Source organism: Lipotes vexillifer, unplaced genomic scaffold, assembly GCF_000442215.2.
Source record: "Lipotes vexillifer unplaced genomic scaffold, Lipotes_vexillifer_v1.1 scaffold36, whole genome shotgun sequence".
Taxonomy (NCBI): Eukaryota; Metazoa; Chordata; class Mammalia; order Artiodactyla; family Lipotidae; genus Lipotes; species Lipotes vexillifer.
In genome coordinates this window covers 5,300,604-5,324,036 of record NW_006792448.1, presented here as the reverse complement: position 1 = coordinate 5,324,036, position 23,433 = coordinate 5,300,604, and the positions used below count along the sequence as shown (strand labels likewise).

Genomic DNA, 23,433 nt, shown 5'->3' with positions numbered 1-23,433 from the left:
TGAACTTTAGAACTGCCACCCCATGTTGTAAAACTACTGATGCTGAAGAATAAAAGAAAATCAACTAGCTTAGGAAAGTTTAAACTTTCTCACAAAAAACCCCAAAATTATCATAATTTCCTAGTCTACTTATTTTTGTTCATTGTTCCTACCACTGTTAAAAGTTTTCTTTTCTTACTAGAGGGGAGGTAAGAGAGACTGAATGACTACCGGCTCATAATTACAAGAAGCTGTAGACAATAGAACAAAGCAGCATGCTGGAAGCCCGTCCCCTTGAGTCACTACAAGTAGACAAAGAAATGCAAAAGTTGCACAAAGCATGTGCTTCAGTAAGTTGTTAAAATAATGTGAGGCCCTCAGGGGGTCTTTTCCAACTTTCATTTCTAGGAATGAACAATTTTTCACATGATAATAAATCAGTCCTGGGTCCAGCAAACATGCCCCACAATACCAAAGAACAACAAAAGGAACCCTATTATAAATCACCCCATATCCTCAGGGAATATCACCAAATTATTAGAGGCTTCTGCTAGGAGAGGCGACCACAGAAGAGGCACGTCTCACTTCCCAGAAAATATCTTTGGCTTTTGTATACCCCAAACAAGCTATACATAGTTCAAACATTTGCAGATGGCTGGAAATTTCCAGGGCTTTCCCTCACAGAAAAATTCTACTAAGCAATAAGATATTTTCATGATATAATTTGAAATCTTTACAAAAGAGCCATTAAAATTTATATTTAAAATACGCTTAACATGTTTTAATTTTAGAACTTAAAATTCACACTTGAAATATAAAATTATTTTCCATGAAGTTGATTTTAAAAATTCATCCAATCCAGGAATTCTCTAATCACTGAAAAAGAAGCACTCCTATCACACTAACTCAGAAAGAAAGGGGTACACATGTTAATTCAAATGAGATTTGACCATCATGATCAGCTAGTTTTCAAAAATAGGAGCTGAAAGAGCCAAAGCAAATGGCCTGGCCATTTCCCAATATTGAATGGAAAAGCACAACTCTTGAATTTAAATAGATGCGGGCTTGAATTCCAACTGAGCCACTTACTAGCTGTGTGAGTTTGACAAGTCTCTGAGTCTCTCCGAACCTGCTCTCTCTTCCTCATTCTGTGAAGCTAAGTGAAAAACGTAAGCAAAGCTCCTAGCAGATTACCTGGAATGTGAGAGTGCCCAAGCAAGGGATAAGAAATACTCTGAACAGGGCTGAGAAATAAGGTAGTGCACTGAAGTATGACCAGCCTTACCGCTTTCCAAGATCGAATGCCCAGGAGACACTTGTATTAGAGTAAAAAGGTAAGTGGAGCAGTGTGTGGTATTTAAGTCAGGATTTTGTATGGAAAGCATTAAACTGGCCAATTAAGCATTAAATTGGCTAAAGGTAAGCAGGATCAAAAATGACTGCCAATTTCTAGTAGGAATAAGTTGCAACTTCCATGTCTTCCCCAGCCAGATAATATCTTCAGGGAGATTATTATTAAGAGTATGTATCCATCGTTCATTCCTTCAGACACATCCATTCTGTGACACTGACTGTGTGAAGCACTGACAACATAAACATGAAAAAGACAAGATCCTGGCCCTCAAAATCTGTTAAAGGCTACAGAAGTAATCATAACACAAAACAAGCTGTAATGCAGTCTAACAAGTGGTGTGCTTGTGGCTCTCAATGACTGATTCAGGGGTGTTAAAGGGTACCTATCATGTGCCAAGAGCCATTCTAGGTGCTACTGGTAATACAGATGAATAAGGACAGGAGCTCTATTCCCAAAGAGGTTACAGTCTGGTAGGAAAAATAGCAGGTAACTACAACAGCATTTATGCTCAAGCTGCGATAAGAGGAGGGAATATCTCAGTTTGACTAGAGGAGTCAAGAAAGACCTCAAGAAAAGATGCTGCCTGAACCAAGGAATGAAGGGAAGAGCAGAAGCTCAGAAATGAGTCGGGGAGAACAAACAGCATATGCTAAGAACAAAGGCATGTCATGTTTGCAGAACAGAAAAGGTCTAAATTGCTAGAAAATAGAAGGTTTGGGGAGCGGGAGAGAGGGTAAATGATGTTGCTAGAGAAAGATTAAGAACAGATTATGCAGGGTCCAAAAAGACATACTCCTTTTAGACACTAGAGAACCAACGTGGGTTTTTAGCCCGGAAATGTGATCAGATTTGTGTTTAAAAAGATGAATGGTGGAAAATGAACTAGATAGAAAGACTATGGACAGGAAGGCTGCTGTATTAGTTCAGGGGAGAAGTGATGTGGGCTGACCATAGGGCAATGGCAATACAAACAGAGAAAGGCATACATTTAAAGCCATTTCAAAGGCAGAACGAGTATGACTTGGAAAGCGACTAGATAGGAAGTATGGGGGGGGCGGTGGGGGGGAATATGGATACTGATGCCTCGGTCTCCATCTTGGGAGCCCAGGTAAGTGGAATTACAGAAAAAACAGGTTTGACAGGTAAAGATGAGATTAGGACCTACAGAGTTTGAGGTATCTATGGGACATTCATAGAATGTTAAGTAAGCAAGAAGCCTAGACCTGGAACTCAAGAGAGAATTCTGGACTAGACAAACAGAACAGGAGTCATCAACATATGGACTGACCCTTCGGGGATCATGGACTGTTGAGGATCGACTGAATCTATGAACTCTCCAGGAAAAAAAAATTTCTATACACTTTCAGGGTCTTCCCTGGCCCACTAAAGACCTTTCACAAACCCCAGATTAAGAACTCCAGCACAGACAAAAGGCAAAAGCAGCTGGTATCACAGTGAAGAAGGGAATCAGGAGTAGAACCAAGCACAACCAGCAATCCAAGCGTTGAGGAACCCTGGAGGAAACTGAGAAGTGGCTGGAGATCTGAGGAATCTAGAAGAGGCCTCATGATGTTCAGCATCACCAGATGATAGAATGATGTCAAACAGGGTCAACACTACTAATCACAACCATGAGGTGGTCACTGGACACCTGTATATAGAGGGGCTACAGTTTTACATTGTAAGAATAACACAATCTACCTTCTTCAGGAATACTGTCTCCCAGTGACAGTTTCTTGATGAGCCATAAACACTCAGAACTCACCTTCCCTACCCCTGACAAACACCTCTCTTCCTACAAACTAAAGTCATCCATTTGTGTAATGGACAGCATTAGACTCAGGTACAATCTTTAACAAAAAATCAGAGCAGGGGCTTCCCTGGGGGTGCAGTGGTCGAGAGTCCGCCTGCCGATGCAGGGGACACGGGTTCGTGCCCCAGTCCAGGAAGACCCCACATGCCACGGAGCGGCTAGGCCCGTGAGCCATGGCCGCTGAGCCTGCATGTCCGGAGACTGTGCTCCGCAACGGGAGAGGCCACAACAGTGAGAGGCCTGTGTACCGCAAATAAATAAATAAATAAATAAATATAAATAAATCAGAGCAAACCTAACTGACTTGCTTAGATAAGCCCAAGCTTCATGGCAGCTAGAGTTTTAACTTTCCTCCACTTTGCTCTTGGCCATTAGTGAGTAGCAAAAAAAATTTTATCTTCAGTTCCTAGAAGTATCAACCAGTAAATACTGCCCAGGACAGCTGGAATTCGCAATTACTGTATAATTTTCCGAAGAAATCATACTGAAGTCTCAGACTACGAAAGTTGCTTGCTGTCTTTACATTTTTAATTCCCCTGACACATCTGCATCGTTAGGCAAAATAATGGCTGGAGTAGTACTGTTGATACTGATACTTCTAGGAGCCATCAGTGGGAGTTCCCAAGCTTCTGGATTTTCCAAATGACGGGACTTCCTAAACTGAAAGTCAGGGCACTGGGCAACACGTAAGGCCAGCAGAAAATTAAAATGTGCTTTAAGAAAACTTGGATATTTCTAATGAGGTTATGGCCACAAAACACAGCTATTTTTCAAATTCTTTAAGCTTCTATAAAATCTTTTTGCTGTGTGTTCTTTCTTGTTTTTTTACTTCTTTCTTCAAGCAATCTTAACATCTACCAATTTTTCTTTTGAAAAGTATTTTTTGTGTTGCCTGTAAAAGCAAAATCTAAGGCATATTCATTTTAATCCCTATCATAGATCATCTTCTTTCTGATCTCCCTCCTCAAAATAATAATCAAAATTATTTTGAAGGTATTTTAGAAAAGGTGTACCTTTTTATTTCAGAATTAACGAACTAAAGGTTATAAAAGAAATTTGAATTCAAGGGTTCAGATAAATCAAGACTATGATCCCTTTTTCTGAAAAGGAAAAAAGACAGGTCACTGGTAGGCTTAGAGTTAAAGCTCCCAGGTCTGCCTAGTGGTATTTTCCACCGCAAGACCCTGCAATTTAATAGGAGGTCAAGCAATCAGACCTGTTCTTTGGCTGGGACAACAAATATTTACAACTCTTCAAACAGTAAGCTATTAGCCAGAATTGGAAAGACATTTCTTTGTACTTATCTCAGTAGTCACTTAAAAAATGCATTTTAGGAGAATTCCCTTCTCTATATAGAATTAACAGCCTGACAAATATATGTAATTTTAAAATATGGAAAAATACCATATTTGTAAAAACACAGATTGGTAATAAAATGTCCCTTTTTTATTATAACTAGATACATTTTCAGCCTTTTCCCCACCAACTCAAACTCCACCCTCAGCTGGCAAACTTTTCTTCCTCTTTTATTATTTTAGCAAGTGATCCTTCTTAAATACCTCTACCTTAGTCTTGCTAAAGCATTAGCAACTGGGGGAATAAAAACACACCAAAAGAAAATTAACTTCATAAGGTACCTGGCCAAAGATATTATCTCAGTATTTAGGAATCTCACATTCCAGGCCAAATTTCTTAATAGACGCATACAACTATGTTGAAAAACCTTAGAAATGAAATTTGAAGGTAATAAAAAATATGAGTATAAAAAATTATTTCAAAGAAGACATTTTAAGAAAACAGTCTCCTAGAAGAGACTGATGAAAAACACATTAGAAGTGTTAAAATATGGACTGGCACAAAAAGAAGGGAAATTTTTGAAAGATAACCAAGAGTCAGTAAAATAAATACCCCAATTTGTAAAAGCTAACAAAGAGAGAAGCTATTTTTGTGCAAGTGTAGTCAAGGAGCAGGTAGCGCCTGTCTCCAACCATTTCTTTCCCAGCTCACGGAATACTGAATTCACTTGCAGAAGGAGTACCATGCAGTGACTAAGGAGCATGCACTCTCCAGCTGGAATGCCTGGGCCTTCTTGGTTTTGCCACTCACTGGCAGCGTCACCTTGGATATGTAACTTAACCTCTCTATGCCTCTATCTCTTCATCTGGAAAATACAGACAATAAAGATACCCACCTTATAGTATTGTGGTGAGGATAAGACAAGTTCTGTAAAGTGTTTAGACTCTACCTGGCATAAAGTGAGTGCTATGACATACTGTCTAAGGCTAACCTTCCATTGTGAAGTCCTTATGATGTCATAGACCCAACTCTGGCCTGTTGGCAAGCTCCACCCAACTGATCTGCTTTTCACACGTGCCTCCCACCTTTGTCTTCAGTGGCTCCCCACTACCCACAGCATTCAGCCAGAGCCCCCACATGATGATCTTTTCCAATGTGAGTTCTAACCTTTCCAACATGAATCACCCCCCCCCCAAAAAAAACAACTGAAACAGATCGATTGAGCCACTGACCCCTAGGTGAAGTCACGGTGACCCCATTCCCACATTCCTTCTAACTGAATCCAAAGTATCATCACCAAAATCTTTTAACACTAGTTTGAGCCCCCTCTCTCCAAGAATCATCTCAATTATTCCCCTTTTCTTTTCATTTCTATCTGACTATCTGTCTTATAAGACTCATCAGCACTTACGGAAATAAGTGATTAGCTTTGTATGTATCTTCACTCTCCCCAGAACTATTAAATGTTTTGGGACATGGATGATGTACTAAATACTTCTTTCAGTTTTTCTCAATGATATGCCAATATTAGGGACTCAAATGAAACTCTCTGAATTATGAAGAGACTTAATCTTACCTGAACTGTTACAACTCCAGCTCCTTGGCACTTCTTGCCACTACTGCCTCTACACTCCAAATGCAGTGTGGTCTGTTCTTCTCGATTAACATACTGCTTGGGCATTGTGTCCAACAGCTCACTGTCCAGCACAACCTGCTGAGATTCCCGAAGAGCTGCAGTTCTGAAAAACATCATTGGTAGGTTAGGAAAAAAAAAAGTCTTAGGAAAGATTTTATGATAAGTGATAAAGGCTTCCAGTCACCCCCAGCCTGCATTAGAGAACGATAAGGCACAAGAATTCCACAGTAACAAAAAACCAAAGGTGTGTGTGCCAAGACTCGCCCAAACCCTCTCCCTGGCAGTCAGAGTTAAAAAAGGAAGGAAAAGTAAGACAACTTTTTAGCCAGAAACAAAGCTCCATTTAGAATCTGTGTTATATCAACAATGTTTTTTTAAATGAACACTTAAATGCAGAAGAGCAAATGAGAATTCCATTCTGATTTAATCATCCTAAAGTGGTACCTTATTTGTAAGTACCAGTGACTTCTTAGATATTAGCAACTCAAACGGAGATGTGGAAGACATGAAAAGCTAGTTGTTTACATGGGTGTCAACACTGTTTTAACTGTATTGATTATTACGGTGATGTGCAGGCAGCCTGTGTGTTGCATGTGCAAACAACACACATACAATACACAACTAAACCAAAGACAACCAAGGGATAAAGGGCCAATAAGAGACTGATTCCCATGGGCTTTGCAAAGATAAACTCTTTCACTTTATAAATAAAACAGACTCTACACACACTCCTCCTCACAGGATCACAAGGTACAATCAAAACCTTATACAGTTGATCATTCTGTATCCACTGTGAACTCAAAATACTAAAATGACTTTCCCACGCTTCGATCAAGTATCTGTGTCAATTTTTAAAAGAATATGGAGAGTTAGAGAGCAAAGCAGTGACAAAAGAGAGTAAATCTCATTTCATTCCCTTTTAACACCATCTTTCCAGTATCAGAAGATTTCCTCAGGGAAAGCGTAAGAAAAAAATTTAGCTGGCACTGCTGACACTCGGAAATGCCACAAGAAACTGTACAATTTATATAGTCCATGAAAGCACCACATAGTTTCCACATGAAATTAAAAGACTTGTCACAATTTGGTTAACTAAGGTAACCATCTGAGCCAGTCTGGTCAAATTACCCTGGTGGTGAGAAGGCTAATGAAGAAGGTCTTCTAGATGCTACGCATCAGGCTGTCAAAGCAGCAAGCACAGAATCCTGGAGGGCTTGTGGTCTTACCTGGCCTGCTGCCGCAGCAGATTCAGGTCTGTGCGTACCAGCTGGATGGCGTCCTTCTGACTCAGGATCGAGGCTGAGGAAATAACTGGCACAGGAGGCCTCATTGGCTGCAGAACAAGGGGAGGTTGGGGGTCCTCGTGCTTCCGCAGGTTACTTAAAACCCTTTCTTTAGCTGAAAAAAAAAATTAAGTCATATTTACTGAATAACGGCTACTACTAGGTCATAATGCTCTACAAAACTAAACTGTTACCTTCATAAAGAATGTTAGAGATCTGAAGAATAGTTGTTTAAATCATCAGAGGCCTAAATGAATAAAATTATCTTTTGTTCCTTCCAAGTTTTGAGAGATCACCCACCAGCCTAATAATACTCTACCCAGGAGCTGGGAGCTCAGGAGCATGTGATATGATTAAATAGAATTCCTATCCTCAAAAAGTCTTGATGATAGTTAAAGACCTACTGCTCACAATCTTAAAAGTATCACCCTAGATAGCTTTGCACAACATGCTAAGGTGTTTGGACTTGACACTAGTGTAAAAGGGATCTAGTGAATAACTCTAAGCAAGCTTTAGAAAGATGGTAGCTATCATCTGGACAGTGGACTGGGGAAATGGGGCAGGTAGCCCAGTTAAGAATTTAATGCAATCATCCAAATAAACTTCACAGGAATAGGAGAAAGAGGAATGGGCATTATGGAATGAAGCTGAGTGAAAAGTCCTACATTAGGCCAAGGTTTGAACAGGAGGGTGGAGAGTAGTAGAGTTAAAATGAATGAAGACATGGGCATGAACTCCTACAGAACTTATATTTATGTAGTCATACAGTCATTCATTCATTCATTTGTTCATTCACTCAAAAACTGATTTACGAATACAAATAAGAAATCATGTACCATATAATAAAAATAAAGGTAAAAAATGGTAAATCTGTACCATGCAACTTTGCACTAGATTTCACATGATCTCATACTGGTCAATCCAACTTAAATGTTTATATTCCTACACTTAGTACACAGCTGAATACACAGTAGGTGTCCAATAAATTCCTATCTTCCCTTCCTTTATTTTCACTACATTATCCACATAGCACACAACTCATAGGGACTGAAGAACATGAAGAAAAATGCTGCCATGTAAGATAACAGAGGTCAGGAGAGGTCAAGGGAATTTCAAGTCAGTAAGTTAACAAAGTACTTAAGGGACTACTCTGAATTTCCGATTTCATTCCAGATATAGCATTCAATTTTCTATTTTTGTTAAGAAAAATTAAAGAAAACTTAATAGCCATGACTTACTTGGCATAAGAAAACTTGTATTGTTTGTAAGCCAAACAGATGGAATTTAACATTCCAAACAGGTCAAGTCCAGGACCGTCCCTTATAGCTGGGGTTTTTCCACTAGAACTACCACTCTATGCACAGAATGTAACAAAGCTGGATATTCACCATGGGGTAAGACTCCTGACTATGTTCAAGTCTCTTTCAAGCAACATTAGGTCATGACTCTAAAGGAAAATGGGGGTGGGGAAGGTGGGGAGGGTCTTTTTCTAACCCAATATAACTTATTACAAAAGAAAAATCAAGGGTGGTACTTTAAATACAAAAGACAGAAAAAAACTTAATTCAGAGCATATTTAACTATAATCACAACTCTGGACCACAACTGACAAAAAGTTACGAAGCCAACAAATTTAAGAAAAAGAAGTGGGTGTCGTAAGTATACAATAACCTATGAAGAGCTGCTGAAATTTTTCCTACAATCACAATCACAAGTTCCATCGTTTGATACAATCATCATCTAACCTGCTCTTATCTGAGAAAAACCTGAAACTAATTATTTAAAAATCTAGGCTTTAATTTTATTTAGAACTGCAACCTGTACTGATCGCCAGAAACAAGACAAGTGAAGAGCAGGGTCTCTGAAGCCTGCTCTTCAAAGCCCCAGCTTTGTGACTTCAGAAAGTTACCTAACCACCATACACTTCAGGTTCCTTATCTGCTCAATGCAAACCCCAAATAATTAAATTCTACCTTCTGCTTTACATGTTGTAAGTCAATTAAAATATCTTTTTAAAGCATCATGCAGAAAATGAACCACAAACTACCTAATCACTTTCCCAATACCAATTTACAAGAAATACAGGGGACAGGAAAACATTAAACTATACCACAAAGGTATAATTAGCAACATCCAGACTGCGGGGAAACTCCATGGCAAGAGTCATGCCTCAGTGTGGGCCAATGAGATGTAACTGGAAAGTCTAGGAGCAGCTTCTTGAAAGAGTCCTTAAAAGAGGGAGACTTCCCTACCCGCTGAATGGAATGCAAATGTGACAGCTTAAGCTTAAGCAGCCATGTTGAACCATAAGTGGATGTCAGATGTGAACACAGTGAGACAGCAAGATAGGAGGTGCATGGGTCCTTGAAGGCTTTCAGGCCATAAAGCTACTGCTCTGAACTGCCTGCCTCCAGACTTCTTTTACATGGAAAAAAAATCCCTCTCTTATTTAAGTCCTCACTGTTTTGGGAATTTCTCTCATTCAGAGCATAACCTAACCCCAAATGATTAACAAGTTAACAATGAACTCCTAAAAAAGCAATTCTCGCTGAGGGGTACACTTTGTGAACGTTAACCCTCAATGGCTCCGATTCCCTTACTCACCCATTCATTGACTCATTCATTCCCTCACTCATTCATTCAAAGGGTCTGATGCTCATTCACACAACTCACCCAACAAAGGATCAGTGAAGTCCGGCGGCACTGACAAACTGCAGGGTGTAGAATGGGACTCAAGCTTGGCCTGCATCCACAGACTAATGGTTTCCTGAAACTCATAATGTATGCGCTCCATGTTCAAATACTCCATCCACAGGTCCTAAAATGGAAACACAGGACTTTAACTTTCAGAGATGAACCACATATTCACATATAAAACTGTATATTTAACTTTAAAGTGAACCCATAAGTTTCAAAATGAGGTGGTCCACTCCAAGTTCTCCAAGCATTAGGATAAATCACATTTAAAATGGGCACTCTAGGGAATTCCCTGGCGGTACAGTGGTTATGACTTGGCACTTGAACTGCCTAGGGCCCGGGTTCAATCCCTGGTCAAGGAACTAAGATCCTGCAAGCCGTGTGGTGCGGCCAAATAAATAAATTTAAAAATAAAATGTCTAACAACCTTAGGAATCTCAAAACTTTTTGACTGTGTACCATGACTGGAAAAAATTATTGCAACAGCCTCACTAAATGTATATTTATAAATTACATACATATACTACTGAACTAATATAAGACATAGGTAAAAAAAAAAACAAATTTTAGAGAGATAAAAAATAAATATATTGAAAATAATTGGATCTGGATTATATCAAGCCCTCGGTCCCAATACCAACTTACAGGAAATACAGGGGACAGAAAAACATATTAAACTACACCACAAAGATATAACCATCAAAATCTAAGCTGTGGGGAAGCTCTATGGACAAACTACCCAGTTTCTTCAACAAATAAGTTGCAATTTTAAAAAAAAGGATAAGAGGAGGAGCTATAGATTTAAACAGATTAATAAGAACTATCAACCAATTACAAAAGACAGACTCTGATTCAAACAAACTGTAAAAGTAAATAAAAACAAAACTTTTATGATATTTGTAAGAGCACTGGAAATTTGAACACTGTCTAGATATTTGATATTAAAAAATTACTGTTAATATATTTCAGATATAAATGCTCTTGGGTTATGTTATTATTTTTTTTAATAAATTTATTTGCTTATTTGTTTTTGGCTGTGTTGGGTCTTCATTGCTGCGCTCGGGCTTTCTCTAGCTGCGGTAAGTGGGGGCTACTCTTTGTTGCGGTACATGGGCTTCTCATTGTCGTGGCTTCTCTTGTTGCAGAGCACGGGCTCTAGGCGCTCAGGCTTCAGTAGTTGTGGCACATGGGCTCGGTAGTTGTGGCTTGTGGGCTGTAGAGCTCAGGCTCAGTAGTTGTGGCACATGGGCTTAGGTGCTCCGTGGCATGTGGGATTTTCCCCGGCCAGGGCTTGAACCTGTGTCCCTTGCATTGGCAGGCAGATTCTTAACCACTGAGCCACCAGGAAAGCCCTGTTATTTTGTTTTAATCTTCGTCTTTTAAAATATGTATCAAATGCCCTCTAGGATTAGCTCCAACATGGTGGTGGGATTGGATTGGCTACAGGTGAAACTAGACACATGATACATACAGGCAGAGGGAGAAGGGCATGTCTATTATACTATTCTATTTTTCTGTATGATTGAATTTTTCATTATAAAAGGTAAAATAAATAATAGATATGATTGACCAAAAAAAATAGAAACAGAAATTCCAGTATTTTCCTCCCACTCTCCAGTGAGCTGTCTTGCATATTTTGCATATTTGTCTTGCATAAAATATATATCTGGTGGGCTTCCCTGGTGGCGCAGTGGTTGAGAGTCCGCCTGCCGATGCAAGGGACACGGGTTCGTGCCCCAGTCCGGGAAGATCCCACATGCCGTGGAGTTGCTAGGCCCGTGAGCCATGGCTGCTGAGCCTGCACGTCCGGAGCCTGTGCTCTGCAATGGGAGAGGCCACAACAGTGAGAGGCCCGCGTAACACACACACAAAAAAATATATTTATATATATCTGGCATATATTTCACTCTGGTGATGACTACATATGAGAATGGTGGACTGCCATTAGTAAAAAAGAAAGTCAACTACCAATGAACACCAAAAACTACAAACAGTAATAGCTGATGAGCAGATAAGGACTGTGCCTTTGTGGACAATGGTTTCCTTTTTTTTTTTTTTTCTGATTTTGAGTGTTCTAAAGGGTACCTATAAATGTAAACATGTTTCAGGCTTCTCAATTAGCACACTCTCATGAAGTCCTAAATCGTTTTTTCCAAACCAATTATGGCACAAGGCATTCCAGACTCAGAGAAGGAACACCAAAGTCATCCTGATCACAAGCCTGGATCTTGGATGTATCAAACTGTTTGAGGTGCTGTACCAGAGGCTCCTACTGTGTATACATTTCTCCTTTAATTGGGGTCTGGATGTCACTTTCTCCACCTCTGTGCTAAAGTACTATTGACAGAGGCTAACAATTAGAAAAGAATACTGAGAATTAACAATGGGTGAGCAGAGATGTTTCAGAAACCACTAAAAGACAGAACTCTGAACCTGAATTACTGATTCAAAATACTAGCTATAAAATTAAATGGCCAGCAGAAACTAACACAACATTTTAAAACAACTATACTCCAATAAAAAAAATTTTTTAATAAATAAAAAATTTTTAAAAAATCAAATGGCAAGCAAAGACTTAAAAAAAAAAAAAAAAAGCAATTAACCATGTAAATGCTGGGGAACCAAGATAAATATTAAAGAACCAAGAAAGCTATGATTAATTTTTTAAAACACTGACCAAGTACCTACTACATGCAAATTCTCAGATAAGGTTTTGGGTTGTGGAGTATAAAGAAGAGATGAGTATGGACCTGCACTCAAAAGATTTCAGGACACCATGATCATCTGTGTATTTTTCCCATTTCTCTGTCCCTATATTCTCAGCCTTATTTCTCTGTGCCTTTCAGTGTTACTTCTCAGAGTTCCATCTTCAGTCCTCTCCTTAATCTAAATACTCTATTACCATTACACCCACATTTCCTACACTACCCCATTCCTGAACTCTACACCTGTATATCCGCTCCCCACCAACTCTTTAATAAGAGCTCTCCTTGAAGCCCCTCAGGCACTTCCTCTTCCAGTACTGCAAACAGCAGCTGCCCAAACTACAAATGTGGAAGTCCTTGTACTATCTAATCTGCCCTACAACTGTATCAATCCTAATCTAAAAATCCTACTGATTCTACTAATTCTTCTTCAATATATATATTTTTGATAAGAACAGGCTAATTTTATTTGTTTTAATTTTTTTTAACATCTTTATTGGAGTATAATTGCTTTATAATGCTGTGTTAGTTTCTGCTTTATAACAAAGTGAAATAGGTATACACATACACACGTTCCCATATCTCTTCCCTCTTGCTTCTCCCTCCATCCCACCCTCTCTATCTCACCCCTCTAGGTGGTCACAAACCACCGAGCTGATCTCCCTGTGCTATGCGGCTGCTTCCCACTAGCTATCTATTTTACTTTGGGTAGTGTATATATGTCCATGCCACTCTCTCACTTTGTCACAGCTTACCCTTCCCCCTCTTCATATCCTCAAGTCCATTCTCTAGTAGGTCTGTGTCTTTATTCCTGTCTTACCCCTAGGTTCTTCATGACCTTTTTTTTTTTTTCTTAGATTCCATATATATGTGTTAGCAAACAGTATTTGTTTTTCTCTTTCTGACTTATTTCACTCTGTATGACAGACTCTAGGTCCATCCACCTCACTACAAATATCTCAATTTCATTTCTTTTTATGGCTAAGTAATATTCCATTGTATAGACGTGCCACATCTTCTTTATCCATTCATCTGTCGATGGACACTTAGGTTGCTTCCATGTCCTGGCTATTGTAAATAGAGCTGCAATGAACATTGTGGTACATTACTCCTTTTGAATTATGGTTTTCTCAGTGTATATGCCCAGTAGTGGGATTGCTGGGTCATATGGTAGTTCTATTTGTAGTTTTTTAAGGAACCTCCATACTGTTCTCCATAGTGGCTGTTACCAATTTACATTCCTACCAACAGTGCAAGAGGGTTCCCTTTTCTCCACACCCTCTCCAGCATTTACTGTTTGTAGATTTTTTGATGATGGCCATTCTGACCGGGGTGAGATGATATCTCATTGCAGTTTTGATTTGCAGTTCTCTGATGATTAATGATTTTGAGCACTCTTTCATGCGTTTGTTGGCAATCTGTATATCTTCTTTGGAGAAATGTCTATTTAGGTCTTCTGCCCATTTTTGGATTGGGTTGTTTTTTTGTTATTGAGCTACATGAGCTGCTTGTAAATCTTGGAGATTAATCCTTTGTCAGTTGCTTCATTTGCAAATATTTTCTCCCATTTTGGGGGTTGCCTTTTGGTCTCGTTTATGGCTTCCTTTGCTGTGCAAAAGCTTTTAAGTTTCATTAGGTCCCATTTGTTTACTTTTGTTTTTATTTCCATTTCTCTAGGAGGGGGGTCAAAAAGGATCCTGCTGTGATTTATGTCATAGAGTGTTCTGCCTATGTTTTCCTCTAAGAGTTTGATAGCGTCTGGCCTTACATTTAGGTCTTTAATCCATTTTGAGTTTATTTTTGTGTATGGTGTTAGGGAGTGTTCTAATTTCATACTTTTACATGTACCTGTCCAATTTTCCCAGCACCACTTATTGAAGAGGCTGCCTTTTCTCCACTGTATATTCTTGCCTCCTTTATCAAAGGTAAGGTGACCATATGTACGTGGGTTTATCTCTGGGCTTTCTATCCTGTTCCATTGATCTATACTTCTGTTTTCATGCCAGTACCATACGCAAATCAATCAACGTGATACAGCATACTAACAAATTGAAGGAGAAAAACCATATGATCATCTCAGTAGATGCAGAGAAAGCTTTCAACAAAATTCAACACCCATTTATGATAAAAACCCTGCAGAAAGTAGGCATAGAGGGAACTTTCCTCAACATAAATAAAGGCCATATGCCATATATGACAAACCCACAGCCAACATCGCCCTCAATGGTGAAAAACTGAAAGCATTTCCACTAAGATCAGGAGCAAGACAAGGTTGCCCACTCTCATCACTATTATTCAACATAGCTTTGGAAGTTTTAGCCACAACAATCAGAGAAGAAAAAGAAATAAAAGGAATCCAAATCAGAAAAGAAGAAGTAATGCTGTCACTGTTTGCAGATGACATGATACTCTACATAAAGAATCCTAAAGATGCTACCAGAAAACTACTAGAGCTAATCAATGAATTTAGTTAAGTAGCAGGATACAAAATTAATGCACAGAAATCTCTGGCATTCCTATATACTAATAATGAAAAATCTGAAAGTGAAATCAAGAAAACACTCCCATTTAGCATTGCAACAAAAAGAATAAAATATCTAGGAATAAACCTACCTAAGGAGACAAAAGACCTGTATGCAAGAACTTATAAGACACTGATGAAAGAAATTAAAGGTGATACAAACAGATGGAGAGATATACCATGTTCTTGGATTGAAAGAATCAACATTGTGAAAATGACTCTACTACCCAAAGCAATCTACAGATTCAATGCAATCCCTATCAAACCACCTCTGGCATTTTTCACAGAACTAGAACAAAAAATTTCACAATTTGTATGGAAACACGAAAGACCCCGAATAGCCAAAGCAATCTTGAGAACGAAAAATGGAGCTGGAGGAATCAGGCTCCCTGATTTCAGACTATTCTACAAAGCTACAGTAATCAAGACGGTATGGTACTGGCACAAAAACAGAAATATAGATCAATGGAACAGGATAGAAAGTTCAATATATTTTAAATTCATCCATTTATTTAACTACTCCTGCTATTTCAATAGCTCTTCAAACAAAGACTTTGGAAAAAGACGTCCTGCTGGTAACATCCTCTCTGCCACTCTGCATCACCATGTCTTCCTATCAACCTGAGAACTGCCATTTGTCCTTTAGGGCTCAGTTCAAAGGTCACACTCCAGCCTCAGTCTGAATCAGGTGCCATTTGTGCGTGTTTCCACAGCACCCTGTGCATTCCACCCCCACAGTCTTCATCACTGGATGCAATAATTATTTAGTCCCCCATCTGACAGTAAGCACCTTAAAGGCAGAGATTGCATCAAGTTTCTTTTCATCTTTGTTATTAGATGCCTGACAACTTAAAGGCATTCAATAGATACTCACAGCAAGAAGGGAAGGAAAGAAGAAAGAAGAAAAGAGAGGAAGGAAAGACAAAGAACACAGAAGAAAGTGAAAGACACCTACTAGAGATGAAATAGTATATACAGTGTGGAAGCAACTAGGTTTAAAGACCCAAATTGAAGTCTCTCAAGTCTTAGAGGATCCTAAATCCCATCCAATGTTGGGGGTCAATGCCCAGTAGAGTTCAGCCCCTAGAAAAAAGAAACTGGAACAGGAGAGATATGCCTACACACACACACCTACACACACACACACACACACACACACACACACACACACACACACACACACACACACACACACTCACACAAATGATAGCTACAGAAGCTTAAAGAAAACTCAGAAGTTTTGGCCTAAGAAAGACCACAGACATCTTTGCTTGGGTACCAGGGAGAGAACAAATTAGGATATGTGAAGACCAGAATTGAGTATCTCCAAAAGGGCAACCAAAACTGTGATAGCTACAAGTAAGTCATCTCCAAAGGCAAACAAAGGTGAACTCCCTATCTCCATGCTACTAACTTTCTGTACAACATATGAATCTTAACAATCTTAACAAATTCTTACGCAGTTTTATGGGAGTAGAGATGACTGCTTAAAAGTGTTCAGCTGCTGACGATTTAAAACAAGGAAGAATACAGTCAGAGAAAGGCTGTGTTTACGAGGCTGTAGAAGGTCCCAGAATGAGCTTCAAGCCTTCAGGTGAGACCACAGTAGGGTCAGAGATTCAAAAGGAAACACTCCTACAAAAAAATCACTTATACGTTGACAAAACCACAAAAACAATGACCATACCAGTGACCTGATTTCCATATCAACAAGTGGTTTTACCATTAGGTTATAAAAGTGACCAGTTCAAATTACAGTTAGATGTGCTAAGAGAGACATTGCCATGGTTTTACCTGCTGATTCTGCATCACTTTTGCTAGCCTGTGAATATCATAATGCTTTGGCAGAGAAGGGATATACATATCTCCTTTTTGAAAATTCTCATCTTCTAGCCATAATATATATACATTGAAGAGCCTAAAAGAAAAAAAAACATAATTACATAAAATACAAAAAGATGTACAGGCAAATGAAGTTTCTTACACCTCTAGGAGCACTGGCACTAAAAGATAAAAGTTCGGAAGCACATAACACAGAAAATATTTCCAACCACTACACTCCCAAGAAGGGCCAGCAAGGGAGAAAGGTCACAAATCATTTAAGTATGATGCAATAATTGCTAAAACAAAAGGTGTGAAGAAAGGGCTCTGTGAACTCTATTACTAAAGAGGGTTAAATACAGTACACAGAAAAAAATAACTGGAGAAGGTGACTTTAACACAAACCAAGGATCTGAATTTCAAGCTTTTCTTTCCTGGACAATCAGTCACAGTGAGCCTTGGTGCTTGGAAAAGTTTAGATAACATTCAAATAAACACCTTTTCTGTCTTTCAGAGAAAACATTAAAAGCCATTTTAAACTTATGCATTGGAAGAACCTGCCAGCTTTAGACTCAATGACAATCCCCTGCCTCAAGGAATCACAAATAGAACCCATAGCATGTATGCACCCTGTTCCCATGAAGAAGGAACAGAAGAAAGCTAAAAACGGGGAAAAAAAAATTCTCTATTTTCCAGTAAAAATTTTTTTAAAGATTTAATGATGCTTCCTTTGTTTTTATTTTGTTTTGTTTTTACAAGGAAGACAGTCCATTTAGCTCAGATCACTGGTATTTTAAGCAGTTGTTTGCAGCAACAGGTACCAGAGTAGTCTACAGCACACAAATTACAAAGTACCAGGTGGGGACCAGGAGGTGTGGCTGGTCTTTACTCAATAAAGTGGAAAAATACCACCTTTACCCTGGCAGCAGTCTATGTAGGGAGAGACCCTGGGACAGAGCTTTGAGGCTCTTAAACAGGAGGGGCTGGGACGGAGCTCTCTTCCAGCTTGACTCGGTTATATGTCTACTTCACAACATGCCAAAGGAGGCCAAAAGGGAACATCAAAGGCTTTCTCAGCTGATCTAAATGTTCAGAGATAAAGCCTTCCCAATGGTTAAGCCCAGATAAAAATACATTTTCCTTCAAGCAAGAAAGAGACAGGGAGAAATGATTCTGGAGGCTGAGAGAAGCCCTAAGGCTTTGAGGTCAATCAAGCCTGAAGTCTGAGTGCTGGATCGAAACACTGGGTTTCCTCACCGAGACATTTGTATTCACTTTGGATTCAGAGTTTATTATTAAGAGCTGTTTTTATTAAGTCTTTTTTATTTTTATATTTTTGCGGTACGCAGGCCTCTCACTGTGTGGCCTCTCCCGTTGAGGAGCACAGGCTCCAGACGCGCAGGCTCAGCAGCCATGGCTCAAGGGCCCAGCCGCTCCGCGGCATGTGGGATCCTCCTGGACCCGGGCACAAACCCGTGTCCCCTGCATCGGCAGGCGGACTCTCAACCACTGCGCCACCAGGGAAGCCCTATTAAGTCTTATTTATAAGACTAATATCTCATTTACATCAAGCTTACAAATGAAAGGTGAAAGAACAGTGAGAAGGGGACACACACTTACCTCAGAGTTCTTAATCTTTTAGGGGATGCAAATATTAAGCCTATTTTTAGAAGCAGTTTTGGAAGATTATGAATCCACCGCATCCCAGGTGGATCCCACAATCCCCTAGAGGACCTATGAATCTCACTTAAAGAACCTTGCCTGGGTCGTTTATTTCTTTTAGAGAACTATCCTAGCAGGCTTTACTAGTTGTTAACCTGCTTTATCACTTCTTTTGGTTTGTTTCTGTTATTAAATAAAGAAATAGAAGAGGTCACCAGCCCTCGGGTTTAAGAGCTTTCACTCAGACTCCAGGCACTTCACAGAGCTACATCCAAATTGCTGATTCACTCTCGTAAGAAACACAAAAGAGAAACATTATAAGATGCAAACCTATAGTCAAAACTACCTTCCATATGCAATCTAACAGGTTAAGAGAATAACATCTAGCAGCTGTAACACAAATCAAAGAGCCGGCACAAGTACCTGTGCTGCAAACAACAACATAAATGGCTAAATAGCCATGCCTCACCTCACGAGCTCCGTGTGCAGTTCTGGTGAAGTCAGGTAAGCAGGGGTGCCAGCCTGGGTCGCTGGCAGCCCTTCACTGCCCTCTGCTGGAACTCGGAGGGCCTTGCTCGCAGCGTGGTGGAAGTCAGCCACCTCAGTCAGACGCCTCTTCATTTCTTTTAGCAAATTGATATGAGCAGGGCTTTGAAAAAACCTTCTTCCAATACAACCATCTACGGGTAGCCTTAAAAAATGCAAGCACAGATCACAACAGGATCAACATAAGACGCTCTTTCTATGTGACACAAAATTACAGTCTGTTAAGTCAGTTTATTAAATTAATACATGCTATCTCTACCTCAATGGTTATAATGAGGCTCCAACAAGGTGGCACATATAAAAGCAGTTTTTAAAAGAACGAAATGCTATGCAAATTCAAGACACTGTCACCACTTAGAGGTACAGAAGAGATTAAAGATAGTCCCTTTTCTTAAAGAACTTGCAATCTGGTAGAAAACAGAAGTGATGAAGAATCAACATCCGTATGTTTCAAAGGGGTGAGTTAAGGGAGTGCAGGTGAACTAGAAACAGAGCTGGAGCCCGACAGCGATGGTCAGTGACATTGAGCAGCCACAGCCGGCCAGAGTCCCTTCACATCCAGTGGAAACGCTGGCCTCCCCCCAGGCACTGCCTGGCCTTTGTCCACAGCTGCACTACCCATCACCAGTCCCCTCGAACAAGCTCCACCATGGCCACACAAGCAGCCTCAGTTTGGGACAGTCTCTCCCTTTGCAGCTCCAGAAGCTCTCTGCTTAACCTTGCAGGGTCCCAGGGTGTTGTCTTCACCGAACTGGGTATGGGGGGGTGGTAAAGAGAGAGCGGCCACAAGATACCCTGAACTCAGAAAAGGTCTAGTCTGATAGACATGAAACAGGAAAGGAGGGAGGCTCCTAGCCAGAGAATGACCCTAACTCCCATGCCACAGTGTCAGAACACAGAGCTGCAGAGCAATGCAAAGGCGGGAACTGATTCACAGAAACTTACTACTACTCTGGGTACCATACCCATATTGCGGTCCTGGGCGGTGAAGATACAGGAGGAAGAACTTCTGCCAAATGAGTGGCAGAAGAGGATGGTCAGAAGGCGTGACGAGAGCCTGGTGGGCCCAACGATAAATCAGCAGCCTCTGGAGGGACGGGACGATGGGGAGTTTCAGCTGAGCCTGGGCTTTCTACAAAAGAGGCGGGCTTTGAGCAACCAGGTAATGAGCACAATTGCAAACAAACAGTCACTTCCTAAGTGATTCAAATGAAATGCTGAACATGGTGTTTTCGATTCAATAAGAAAAAAGAAAAGTCATATAAACCTTACTTCTCCAACCCGCTAGCTAACACTTTAACCTTAGTAGCAAGACATGTAGGGCAGCTTTTTTTCAGGAATTTCACAGACCCCAGAATTGGACTGGGTCTTAAGCATCACCTAGTCTAATCTCATTTCCATGCCTTTCCATTCCTTTGCATGTAAAACACTATAGGGCAAGAATAATATAAAAGCCAAAGTAAATTTTATCAATCTCTTGAAAACAGAGATTTTTTTTTTTTTTTTTTTGGCCACACCGCATGACAGGTGGGATCTCAGTTCCCCGACCAGGGGTCGGACCTGCGCCCCCTGCATTGGAAGTGCAGAATCTTAACCACTGAACCACCAGGGAAGTCCCCAAAATTTAGATTTTAAATGGGCGTTCAAGAATGATAAATCCCTTGACAGGCTCTGAAATCAAAAAGCAAAGTCTATACTATAGGACCTGAAAATAGAAGGTCTTTAATTCTAAAGCCTCATTCCAGTCTTTCTCACACTTTAGTTAGCCTAAGGATCAGCTAGGGAGTTTTTCAAAATAAATTACTGGTCCCACTCCAGACTCAGAATCCCAGAGGCTGGGGTCCAGGAATCCGATTTTTAACAAGCTCTCTAGGGGCTTCTGATGTTTTAAAACAAAGGCAATCCCCTTTATACATACAATGAACACGGCCTCAAATTATTAGGTTGTGACTCTCAATGTTAAAAGAACCTTGGAAAGGAGGTATACACTTCAACTACACCATGTTAAGCATTAGTTTGGTTATTGTGCTTTCCAAACATTCGCAACAAAAGAAAACACAGAAGTCCAAAAGCTACAGGTGAACCCATCAGCATCGAAGTGTGAACCACCTTCTACCACTCAAATGCAGAACTGCTATTTGCACCTTCAGAGCTTGGTCAGGGGTAAATGCAGAGTTTATAACCAATTCCCCTTCAACAACTCTTCGGAGCTGGGAGTCTTCTTCAAAGATGGATTCCATGTTCAGGACTGTCCATGCAAACCAGACCTACAATAACACCAGGTAAAGAGGGGCATGAGCTACTAACTCAGACAGACAAAATACATCCTCACACTCCACAAATAAACATTACAGTTCCTAAAATTAACACATAGTTTTTATACCTATTTCTACTCTTATCACAGATATAAATTTACATAAAATAGGCCACTGAAAACTGTTAAATTACTTTAGAAAGGCTACTTTAGTAAAAGAAGATGTTTGTTTGCTCAACTTTAGTGGGCAGGTTCCGTATCACGAGGGACAGGAAAGAGGGCCAGATGTGAGCTCTGCCCTTAAGAAGTTTTGCATTCACCAGAGGAGACAAGACTAATATAAGTAACCATAATGTAAATGAGAAGTGTGAGTACTGATCAGGGATTGAGTGCTACGGGAAACCAGAAGAGGTAGGGTGGGACCAGAGAAGGTAATATACCAGAGAAGACTCTAGGCAGAGACTGGAGGGGAAGGCATGCCTGGGAAGAGAATCAGCTAGGCAAAAGATGGAAACTCCAGAGATGTATGCAGATAACAGCATGGAGTGTGTTTCAGCTGGATCACAAGAGGTATGAGGAACAGCAGGAGGTAAGCGTGTGATACGAAGTTGAAGGATGTTACTACTAATTTAAGTGATAAAACAGAGACATAATGGGACACACAAAGTCTTGAGAGGTGGTGATAATGATAAAAATAATGCTGCGAATTAATGATAATGATGATAACTATAACAGCCAACACCTAGTAAACACTGTTCTAAGTGCTTTACATGTAGGTGCAATCATTATTCCCATTTGACTGTTGAGGACAAAGAGGTTAGCCAGCTGCCCAAGGCACAGTGCTAGCAAATGGCAGAACCAAGGCTGAACCCCGGGTGGTCTGGCTCCAGTGTCCACTCTTACTTAAACGCTCTGCCCTGCAGCTGGGCAGGCTCTGCAGTCAGGCAGTTGGAGTCTTATCATTAGCTGTCTGACCCTGAGCCAGCCACCTGACTCCATAAAACCTCAGTTAACACCCCTGTGAGACAGGAATAGCAACAGCACCACCTCAGCAGAGGGCTACTGTGAGGATTAAATGAAAAAGTATCCTTATGCATAGTAGTGTTAACAGACGTTAGTTATTTTAGACTATTAGTAATGTAGGTAAGGATGATAACAATATTAAAGTTCAAAAAGATAACAGGGCTTCCCTGGTGGCGCAGTGGTTGGGAGTCCGCCTGCCGATGCATGGGACACGGATTCGTGCCCCGGTCCGGGAAGATCCCACATGCCGCAGAGCGGCTAGGCCTGTGAGCCATGGCTGCTGAGCCTGCGCGTCCGGGAGGGGCCCCGACAGTGAGAGGCCCGCGTACCGCAAAAAAAAAAAAAGTGGGTTTCCTACCTGAGTGGGTGTGGCCAAGCCCTCCACAAAGGAAGGAGTGATGTTGCCTGCCACGATCCAGCTCACCAAAGAAGAGAGCAGACTCCGGTCACAGTGGTAGCCCAAAGCATTCTACACCAGGGGAGCATGTGGAGCAGAGAGTGGAGGCTTTAAAAAACACAATCGATGAGCTTTTCAAGAATATCAGCAATTACCTTACTACGATGGAAAATTCTGGTAAGACACAGATTTCAATAATTAGTCCACCAGCAGTTACAATCCCAGGCTGCACATTACAGCCAAATGTAATGAGCAGCGCTCCTCCTGGGATGTCCTTCCTTTGGCTTTATGAGGATCTGCACTTAGCAGACTACGGTTACTGGATAAGACACTGTTAAGGCAGAGCTTTAAAAAGGCAGTGGCCACAGAGCAGTACTGAAAAGGGTGCATGTGGGGGAACCTCCTTAGAAGACTACTATCTAGCTGATGACTGAAAGATAAATTCT

General features: G+C 40.4%; 1 protein-coding gene across 1 annotated transcript in view; it reads right to left on the bottom strand.

The window, feature by feature from the left end:
* Window positions 1-23,433, bottom strand: part of EPG5 (ectopic P-granules 5 autophagy tethering factor) — a 121,140-nt gene that overhangs the window by 45,912 nt on the left and 51,795 nt on the right. Inside the window, exons 21-28 of the mRNA XM_007465635.1 lie at window positions 22,949-23,059; window positions 21,458-21,580; window positions 20,279-20,445; window positions 19,237-19,458; window positions 17,079-17,202; window positions 10,035-10,179; window positions 7,305-7,476; window positions 6,019-6,181 (exon numbers count right to left, since the gene is read on the bottom strand). Coding sequence (XP_007465697.1) covers window positions 6,019-6,181; window positions 7,305-7,476; window positions 10,035-10,179; window positions 17,079-17,202; window positions 19,237-19,458; window positions 20,279-20,445; window positions 21,458-21,580; window positions 22,949-23,059 — 1,227 coding nt within the window. The remainder of the gene's footprint in view (window positions 1-6,018; window positions 6,182-7,304; window positions 7,477-10,034; window positions 10,180-17,078; window positions 17,203-19,236; window positions 19,459-20,278; window positions 20,446-21,457; window positions 21,581-22,948; window positions 23,060-23,433) is intronic.